Source organism: Mobula birostris, chromosome 30 (assembly GCF_030028105.1).
Source record: "Mobula birostris isolate sMobBir1 chromosome 30, sMobBir1.hap1, whole genome shotgun sequence".
NCBI lineage: Eukaryota > Metazoa > Chordata > Chondrichthyes > Myliobatiformes > Myliobatidae > Mobula > Mobula birostris.
The window spans coordinates 18,032,183-18,043,377 of NC_092399.1; the positions used below are offsets into that span (position 1 = coordinate 18,032,183).

An 11,195-nucleotide genomic window follows, 5' to 3' on the forward strand; every position below is an offset into this window, starting at 1 on the left:
CTCTAAACTGAACAGTGTATAGACCTAACTTCTCCTGCACCTTAGTCTGTCAAAATGTAATGAGCCAGATGGATTTTCTGGCTCTTTCCTTTTCAGAAACACCCAGCCTGTACCTCACAGTTCCAATATGTCTTTATTTTTGTCTACCTCTAATTCTACCTCTCCAGCTCCCAGCGTCCAAAAATGTATTTGTTGGTAGGTTAATTGGTCATAGAGTCATAGAAAAGTGCAGCAGAGAAACAGGCCCTTTGGCCCATCTAGTCCATGCTGAACCATTTAAACAGCCTACTCCCATCAACGTGCATCGTGGCCATAGCCTTCCATATCCCTACCATCCATCTACCTATCCAAACTCCTCTTCAACGTTGAAATCGATCTTGCATAGACCACTTGTGCTGGCAGCTCATTCCACACTCTCATGACTCTCTGAGTGGAGAACTTTTCCCTTATGCTTCCCTTTAACTTGTCACCTTTCATCGTTAACCCTTGACCTCTGGTAGTAGTCCCATCCAACCTCAACGGAAAAAGGCTGCTTGCGTTTATCCTGTTTATACCCCTCATAATTTTGTATACCTCTATCAAATCTCCTCTCAATCTTCTATGTTCCAAGGAATAAAGTGCTAACTTATTCAATCTTTCCTTATAACTCAGGTCCTCTAGACCTGGCAACACTATTGAAAATTTTCTCTTTACGTTTTCAACCTTATTTACATCTTTCCTGTAGGTAAGTAACCAAAACTGCACACAATAGCCCAAACTAGGCCTCACAAATGCCTTGTACAACTTCAACGAACATCCCATCATCCACATCATTGATACAGAAGACAAACAATAATGGACACAGCACTGATCCCAGTGTTACTCCACTAGATATAGGCCTCCACTCAGAGAGGCAACCATCCACTACCACTCTCTGGCTTTTGCTTCAAAGTCAATGCCTAATCCAATTTACTATCTCAACTTGAACGTTGAGCGACTGAACCTTCTTGACCAGCCATCCCTGTAGGTTCTTGTCAAATTCCTTGCTAAAGTCCACGTAGGCAACATCCACTGCTTTTCCTTCATCAAATTTCCTAGTAACTTCCTTAAAAAATTCTGTAAGATTGGTTAGACATGACCTACCACACACAAAGCCATGCTGACTATCCTTAATCAGTTCATGTCTATCCAAATATATGTATATCCAGTCCCTCAGAATATCTTTTAATAACTTTCCCACTACTGATGTTCATCAGTCTATGGTTCCCTGGTTTATTTTTAGAGCCTTTCTTGAACAGCGGAACAACACTAGCTATCCTCCAACCCTCTGGTACCTCACCTGTCATTAAGAATGATTAAAATATCTCAGCTAGGCCCCAACAGTTTCTGCACTTTCCTCAGGGTCCAAAGGAACACCTTGTCAAGCCCTGGGTATTCATCCACTCTAATTTGCCTTAGGACAGCAAATACTTCCTCCTCTGTAATCTATATGGTCCATAAAGTTGTTACCACTTTACCTCACTTCTATAGCTTCTGTGTCTGTCTCCATTGAGTAAAAACAGATGCAAAGAGTTCATTTAAGATCTCCCTTATCTCTTTTGGATCACCATGAATTACCATTTTGATCTTCTAGAAGACCAGTTTTTTCCCTTGCAATCCTGTAGAATCCCTTAGGATTTTTCTTCACTTTGTCTGCTGGGGCAACCTCATGTCTTCTTTTAGCCCTCCTGATTTATTTCTTACGCATTTTCTTGCATTTATTATACTCCATATATTCTTTTATTTTCTTAATCAGGGCCTCAATATCTCTTGAAAACCAAGGTACCCTAAATCTGTTATCTTTACCTTTTATTCTGACAGGCACATACAAGCTTTGTACTCTCAAAATTTCACCTTTGAAGACCTTCCACTTACCGAGTACACCTTTGCCGGAAAACAGCCTGTCACAATCCACACTTGGCAGATAATTTCTGATACCATTAGAATTGGCCTTTATCCAATTTATAATCTCAACCCATGGACCAAACCCATCTTTTTGCATATTTACTTCTAAACTAATGGCATTGTCATCACTAGATGTAAAGTGTGCCCCTACACAAACTTCTGTCACCTGCCTGCCCTGTCCTATTCCCTAGTAGCAGATCAAGTATTGCGCACTCTCTCATTGGGACTTGTACAGACTGATTAAGGAAACTTTCCTGATCACATTTGAAAAATTCTATCCCGTCTGGTCCTTTTACAGTATGGGAGTCCCAGTCGATATGTGGAAAGTTAAAAATCACCTACTATAATAACCTTCTGTTTCTTGCAACAGTCTGCAATCTCTCTGCAAATTTGTTCCTCTAAATCCCTCAGACTGTTGAGTGGTCTGTAATATAGCCACATTTACGTGGTCATACCTTTCTTATATCTCAGTTCCACCTTACTACATGAGTTCTCCAGTCTATCCTGACTGAGCACTGTCGTGACATTTTCCCTGACTAGTAATGCCACCCTCCTCCTTTAATACCTCCCGGTCTGTCATGTCTAAAACAATAGAAGTCCAGAATATTGAGCTGCCAGTCCTGCACCTCCTGCAACCAAGTCTCACTAACATCCCAGGTGTTGGTCCATGGCCCTGAGCTCATCTGCCTTTTCTACCATACTTCTTACATTGAAATATACGCAGCTCAGGACACTAGTCGCACCATGCTTAACCTTTTGGTTCCTGATTTTGCCTGAGGTCTTACCAACATCTGTCTCTACAACTTCTCTACTAACTGTTCTGGCACTCTGGTTCCGATCTCTCCCTGCACCTCCAGTTTACACTCCACTGTGCAGCACCTAGTAATCCTTCCTGTAATTTGTAAATTGTCTGGTGATTAGGCTAGGATTTTACTTTTAGATTTAGACTATGAGGACACGCAGTCCTCTTTTATTGTCATTTAGTAATGCATTCATTAAGAAATGATACAATATTCCTCCGGTGTGATATCACAGAAACACAGGACAGACCAAGACTGAAACACTGACAAGAACCACATAATTATAACATATAGTTACAACAGTGCAAGCAATACCATAACTTGATGAAGAACAGGCCATAAGCACAGTTAAAAAGTTCAAAGTCTCTCAAAAGTCCCACATCTCACGCAGACGGGAGAAGGAAGAAAACTCTCCCTGCCATACCCGACCACAGTCTGAATCTGAGTCATCCAAAAACTTCGAGCCTCCGACCAGCCCTCCAACACTGAGCACCAAGCACCATCTCTGCTGAACGCTTCGACCCTAGCCCCAGCCACCAGCAGCAGGCAAAGCCGAGGATTTTGGGGTATTCCCTCTGGAGATTCTCGATTGCACAATAGCAGCGGCAGCGAACCAGGCATTTCAGAAGTTAATCCAGATGTTCCTCCATGCTCTCACAGCTGTCTCCATCAAATCAGAATTGTGCAAATTTAACAAACAGGATATCATTTCACCGAAGAGGCTACACGCACTGCGTCGCGCCGCCATCTAATAGGGATTGCTGGGCGTGGCTCCAAGGGCTGAAAGGAATGATTCTGAGCTCTATATCAATGAATAAATAAATAAACAAACAAATAAATAAATAGAAATAATAACAGCGGTGCATTGTGGCCATAGCAACCAGTCCATTCTACTTTGTCATTTGCAGTTGTGGAAATTGATGGGAAGGACTATGATGGATGGTAAGTGACTGAAGCCGAAGTTAAAATATGTCCTTGTTTATTTTTCATTGACTTAGCTGGAAAAGGAGACAAGTAGCAACAAATGGACAAGTGGCTGTGACAGTAGCTGCAATACAGTCTCATCTGGATGTTCTTCCAGCGGCAGTGCGTCAACATGTATCCAGGAGTGTTGCCAGGCAACCACTGACTCCTGTCTGAAGTTAGACGGACAAGAATATTTGTTGGGATCTGCAAGTATGGCACAGTCTATGAAGGTGATGATATACGCAGTTGCTGCCTTTACTTTGGCTAATCAGTTTTCTCCCTTTAGTTTTTAAAAGCAAGAGCCAATAATTGACACCAGACTTTATAAAATTCGGACATCAGCACCAAACTGCATAAGCCTTTTTATGTCAGTATTCGAAGTGAGCAGATTTTTTTTCTGTGAAACGAATTAGCCTTAATATAATTAAAACTACAAATTTATCCACCCAAAAGAAGATTATAGTATAGATAATCGGTTTCAGTTCTGTTGAGGTAATAATTCTCTCTCTTTCTCTCTTTATCTTTCTGTCTGTCTCTCTGTCCATTTCTTTCTCGCTCTCTCTCTCTCTCTCTTTCTCTGTCTATTTTTCTCTCTCCCACTCTCTCTCCCTCTCTCTCCTCTCTCACATTTTCACACTCTATGAGCATCATTGTTAAAAAGACCAAAAGCAGCAAGTAGAAAGAAAAGGAAGGAAGTCAGAAGAACATGATCAAAATCAGATCAAAACATTAAAAGCAGCATGAATGCTTTAGCTCTGTCAACACCACAGGAATTTTACCATGTTAAATGACACAGTCTCAAAATATTCAGTGAACAATGACCTTCAAACTAGTTATAGGCTTTATCAAGGTCCATGGAAAATAACCGACAAATGCATTCTAATTACAAAAGAAAGCAAACTGCTTTCAGTATTTCTGTTTTCACTTAAAGTTGCTTTTGGGTGTCTCAATGCATGATGCAAAATGGATGAGAAAATGGAACACCATTTCCTTGCCAAACTTTAAAAAAAAAGAATATCAACCATAGGCCAAATGTTAGCACAGAAAGCAGTGTTTATTCACAGATATTTGATACTGAAATCGATATCAATAGTTTGAAATTTGATGTGCCTACTGCAGATGGCGTGACATAAAACATGAACTTTTCTGGAAATTTTCATCTCTATAGCACCATGTTATAAAAATGCATAAAGAACTATACAGAAAAAGGCTTATGCAGTATATGTCATGGTTCTAAATAAGCGTCAATCATTGTAATGTCAATTGATATATATTATAAATAGTTAAGGGGCCTGTTCAGTGCTGCAAGTCTGCTTTGTTGAAATATTTTTAGCTTCTTGTAAATAACAATATTTTTTGATTTAAAAAAAAGATGATGGATCTGTGGCAGAAAAAAGTTGTGCTGTTACCCTTGCTCTTCATTATGCAATGGAGGAAGTGCAGAAGGAAGTATGAAAGTATGGTATGGGGTAAACATCAAGGAAATCTAAGAAGCTCTGAGCAGCATTAAGATCCCAGTAACTGCTATTCTCCACTCTCATATCCTCCAATATCCCTCTTAAATTGCAGATCATGCTGAACCTGAGGCAAAATCTGGTTCATTTTTGGTTCTTTACTACAGGCCATTCACCCCCTTACAACTGCTCTGCTGTGCAATGTCATGCTGATATTTTCCTATAGCACTGCTTTCCTGTGCTAATCCTGTAACCTTTAATTCCTTTAATTATTTACAGAAAGCTCAGCAGCATCAGTTTGAATCCTCCATCTGGTTGTTTCTATCTGTAATGAATAAGAGCCATTATCTGTGAAAGAGTGAGGGATGCAATGAGCTCATTGGACATCTCTCCCCAACTAATTATCATTAAATATTACATGTATACACAAGTAACATTCAATGTTGAATACTTTTCGATGGGAATAATATACATATTTTCTAAAGCAGATTGTACGAGCAGTTACCTAGAAGACAAAGGAACTGAACAACAGGAAAGCATTTTCCTTATTTATTATGGTTAAGAAATTATGTGAGAATATGCATAGTACAACATTAAATTTGTGGGTCAGTTTGTGGTGTAGTGGCATCAGCACTGGACTTCGAGGCAGATGGTCCTGGGTTCAAACCCAGCCAGGTCCCAACCGGCGCAGCGGCAGTATCTGTGCAGAAGAAATCTACTTCTGTATCTTGCCATGAAAACCCTATAGACCCTATGGTCCATGTGGTCACGACTTAGTGACTGGACAACAAACATCAAAATTGTAAACTGAAATTTGGTCATCAACCCCATCAGCTCATGTGGATGTTTACTTCTCCATAAGTTGAAACAGGTCCAACAACCTGTTCTCATGTCCATTTAACCTCGGTAATTCAAGTCACTATCATATCTTATATTGACATAATTTTGGCCAAATCTAGAGTAAGATCCACAGAAAACAAAAGAGAGATTTCAACTTGGCACTGGAAGCACTTCCATTTATTTTGTCACCTGTTCACTTTTTAACAATACTGTGGAAAATGCAGGAATGAAAGCTGATCTTTCACTCCACAACCAACCCACTTCCATAAGTCAGAAGTTTCCCGAAGCACCAGAGAATGATTTGTATGCCACGGCTTTACCATTTGCCTTCCTGATCTGCAAGTATCTACACTGAATTGGCATTATTGACATCCACTCCGTGCAGTTTCAGTGCTGAACAGGCCCGTTAAGAATGATCTGAGCAAAGTCAAATGTGACTCTGAATGGTTGTAGTTGCTGTTATATTTACTGCAGAGCACATAACCAATGCAGATTCTGGCAAGGTCTGGTCACCCTGCTCATCTGTGAATATGTAGTCGAAACCTATGTCTCGTGATGTTTGCTTCAACCACAAAATATATGTTTGACTGGAATATAATAAAATTCAAACAGAATTATATTTCTATAATGCTAGAGTAACGTATAGAATATGAATAAAGCATATAAGAGAAATTATATTCCTCACTTGAGCAACAATAATCTGTTTTTTTCCCCCTCCCTAAACAATGATATTGGGTTTTCAGGAGCTGTGTCATTTCATTCGTTTTGTTTCAGATTATTAATTAATAAGAGTTATGAACTTTCAGTTTTTGTTAAAGGGGTGATTTCAATCTCTCAAAGAATTAATGGAAAGCAGCTGGGGATTTCAATTAGCATGTTAATATTTCAACCACTTTACTCTTTCTGTTATGTGAGGCTCAGAGGTAATTAAGTACATTTGAAAATAAAAGTGTGTTCTGATTTAAAAACTTTCCCCATGCTTCTCTGCTTCAATAGTCATTCTAGTGAAACCCACTCATTTGGGATTGGTCTACATTGCAATTCTGACCCTACCAAGTTCCCAGCAACACTAAAAAATTATCAACAGTGTCAGCTACCAGCGGCTGGGCACTTTGATAGATTGCTGCATGTCATATTAATTAAGAGGCAATGGATAACAATATTAATCGAGTTTCAATTTGACACCATCCATTAATTGCTGATCCCATCATTGTTTTTTTAATAACAGTCATTCAGTGGTAGAATGAAAAAGAACTTGCATTCTAGTTTTCAATTTTCAATTATTGATTTGATATAACCTTAGTTGATTCCACTTTGACCTACTAATTGCAAAATATAAACTCATCCTAACTTTTTTTTAAGCTACCCGGGTTTGGCTCCAATTAACTTTTACGTCTGACATTGCAGATCGCTACCTCTTTTCTGAAACGGGTGGCACGGTAGCATAGTGGTTAGCACAACGCTTTACAGGACAGACAACTGGGTTCAATTCCAGTCACTGCCTGCAAGGAGTTTGTACTTCCTACCCGTGACCTCATAGATTTGCTCCGGGTATTCCAGTTACCCCTCCACACCACCCACCACCCTCCCCCTCCCCCCCTCCCCCCCCCCCCCCACACACACACACACATAGTCCAAAGGTAAGTTAATTGTTCTGTGGTTAGGTTACGGCTAAATTGGGGAAGGGCCTATTAAAAAGTTCCTGATATTTGGAAGCAGGAAAAAGGATCGACACAACTCTCGGTTATATTAAGTATCTCTGAGTCTCCTGACATCTTTGAGTTCTGCATCACTATAGAAAAAGAAATGCATATTATCTAAGTATCATTAATGTAGTTAAATCACTTTTTCCATAATCTATCACAGCTATTTTTGAATTAGTTCTAACAAAAGCATAGCAGAAGATTGTGTTCCCGACAATGGCTACAAGTGTTTAACTGTGCTATTGTTCCGGATAATGTTATTCTTTTGGTTTCAGGCAATTTCCAACAGTTCATAGCTCTATGTGGCATCTATGTTTAATTAAATGAGCACTAATAAAATTAAATTCCAATATATATGGTTTTGTGGTGTTGTATTCCGCTACTTTAATTTTACAGTATTTTAATGCTATTTTAAGTCTAATTAATCTGGATTCGTGGGAAATTCTCTGTAGTTCCACGTGGAACTACCAGACTTTCCCTCCAAGATGATCAGGAGGCTTGAGACTCCTGCTCAAACATTCTTGAAATCAGAAGTCCCAAAATTCCAGAGGGAAGCATATCATTGATTTCTCAACCGTACTTCCGGGAATTGGGCTTCCCAGAGGATAAAGAAAAAGGAAATGCATTTCAGCAGGACTTGCACAGGCAAGTTTATAGAAAGTACTAAAGGAAGGAGTTAAACTGGAAGGTTGTTGAAGTAACAAATATAGATTAGATATATAGCTCATATTTCATATTGGGTTTTCTTCAGTCATGAAAATCAGAATCAGGTTTATTATCACTGGCATGTGTCGTGAACTTTGTTAACTTCATGACATTTCAGCTAATTTTAGACAGCTTATTTCAGTGAACATACTATTTGCTCCATTTCTTTCAAAACAACAGTCATGTATCTAAAAAACCTGAATGGTAGAACACATAATCACCTCACTGTCCTTGGTCAGCACTTCGAAAGAATTATTCAGTCAGTTTAACTCACCTGTTCCTTGTCAATAATCCTGCTAAGTTGACCTTTCCAATTATGTGTTCAATTCCATTTTGAAAGTTAATACTTTAACCCCTTCTACCATATTTGAACAAATGTTAGGTCTCTTCTCTTTGCTGCCATTAGGAAGGAGGTACAGAGGCTTAAAGGCACATACTCGACTAGTCAGTAACAGCTTCTTCCCCTCTGCCATCCGATTTCTGAATGGACATTGAGCCTGTGAACACAAACTCACTACTTTTTTGCACTACTTTTTAATTTAACTTTTTAACATATATAGTTACTGTAATTCAGTTATTATTATGTATTGCAATGTACAGCTGCCGCATAACAACAGATTTCACGACAGACACTGGTGAAATTAAACCTGATTCTGAGTCATAATAATTTGCTTTATAACAAACTAATTTTGCATTCCCTTATTTTCTCCCAATAAACTAATAAGGACCGTCTGACCACAAAAACATTTTGTCCTTTATTCCTCTGTCAAAACCCTTCATAATTTAGAAGGCTGCTATTAAATTTCTTCCTTGCCTTCTCTGTCTTAAGCGGAATGAACCAGCATTTCTGAAGAATCCACATAAACAAAGAAGTTCATCCCAGGAGACCAGACAGTGTGGTCTGTTGTGCTGACTGATGTGCAAACAGCTGTACTTGTAGCTTAGTAATGCAGGGCAACTTGTGTAATACTAAATCTACTTTTATACTTCCTGTGGTGTGTGGCAAAGTTGATCCATAGCCACAGTGGGCCTCACTGATTTTTGTGGAAGCAAAGTGACAATTAAAATCTCTTGTCATCATTGTAACATCATGAATTTCCTGAAAGAGAAGTATGTATTTCCCACAAGTATTTGGAGGTATTGATATAATTTTAATGGTAAGTATTTTGGGTAATTCTATTGTATAACTTTGCTATCAGTTTATCTTTGTCTTGAAGTTCTGAATCATCGTTATCACATTTCCCAGAATTTAGAGCAACTGGTGTAATTTAAAGTCTCCTCCTTATTTCCAAATTTCTCCATGGCCTTCCCTTTCTTTATACCTGGAACGTCCTCCAGCCCTACAAGTTTTTGACACTACCGCAGTCCTTCAATTCTGACAATTTACCCTTCTCCAAATGCAAACATTCCGGCATACACAGTGTGCCATTTCATGCTGAATACTAGAACTCCTTCCCTTAACGAACCTTTCTTTTGCTTCAAGATGTGAAGATTTCCCCTTCGATCTTGATTTTAGTCAAATATTCTGAAGGCTCTTCAATATTGTTAAAGGTGGAGTAAGTGCAAGCTGTTGCAATGATATGTTTCCTGTCATTATAATATGCATAAGAATATCTAATATTACCATTGGCATCCTTTTAATCGTTTTCAAAAGTCATTTGATTAAGTTTCTGTTAAGTAATCACCGGTCATTCTTGGTGTTGCAATCATGGTTTCTTTACACTGTATTAGATTTGCTGCATGACTGCAATATCTCACTTGCTTTCCACAGAAGTTGTTTGCTTCAACTTTCATATAAATAAGAAGAATGAAAACATTACTCCCAGAAGAGCTGGTTGCTCCTGGGCACTGTATCACTCTCAGCAGTTGCACAAAATGAATGTCTCCAGAACTTCTGAGGCCGATTTCGCAGAACGAAATCTGGTTTACTGCTGAAGGCAGAACAGTAACGATTCAGTGTGTTAGCGCACTTAAATCAGAAATGGAGTTCAAGGGCAGAAAGATCTAGCTGCAATTGTGGAAAGAGGATGCCAGCACGGTAGCATAGTGGTTAGCACAACGCTTTACAGAACAGGGTTTAACCCCCACTGCTGCCTGTAAGGAACTTGTAGGTCTCCCCGTGACTGCAGAGGTTTCCTCCGGGTGCTCCAGTTTCCTCCAATGTGCAGGTTCTGTTTTAATAAACGTCTATAAATAAATTTTGCTCATAGTTTGGTAGCCATACCTCCACAGTATTGAAATGAATGGCATCAAAAACACAAGACTATTTGAAGGAACAATTACTTAAAAGTAGAAAGATTGATAAAACTACTTCCACCATTCTTAGGAATGAACATAGGTAGACTTCTGAATTTACAGATATTATGGAGCTTGTTCATATGTGTGGGATGCCCACAATTCAGGCTCTCATAACCTAGAGATAGCCTGTAATTGGTAATAAAGTTCCTGCTATTTTGTGTGCTTACATTGGTGTACTGAAAGCATTAAAATAAATGATAGGCAAAGGTGTGCAGTGGTGGAGACACAAGAGGTTCTGCCGAGGCTGGAAGTCTAGACCAACACTACCAAAATACTGGAGGAACACAGCAGGTCAGGCAGCATCCATGGTGGGAAGCAAACAGTTGACATTTCAGCCGAGACTCTTCATCTAGCCCAGTCCTGATGAAGGCTTTCATCCAGAATGTCAACTATGCATTCGTCTCCATAGATGCTGCCTGACCTGCTGAGTTCCTCCAGTATTTTGTGTATGGATAGTGATGGAAAAAATTCTGTAACTGTAATCTGAACTATTGACAGTACAAAGG

General features: G+C 39.2%; 1 protein-coding gene across 1 annotated transcript in view; it reads left to right on the top strand.

Moving 5' to 3' along the window:
• The window catches only part of LOC140190448 (uncharacterized), a 71,808-nt gene extending 63,797 nt beyond the window's left edge, over positions 1-8,011 (top strand). The window contains exon 9 of the mRNA XM_072247052.1: positions 3,722-8,011. Within this exon, the coding sequence (XP_072103153.1) occupies positions 3,722-3,982 (261 nt within the window). The 3' untranslated portion in view covers positions 3,983-8,011. The remainder of the gene's footprint in view (positions 1-3,721) is intronic.
• Positions 8,012-11,195: the final 3,184 nt, after the last annotated feature.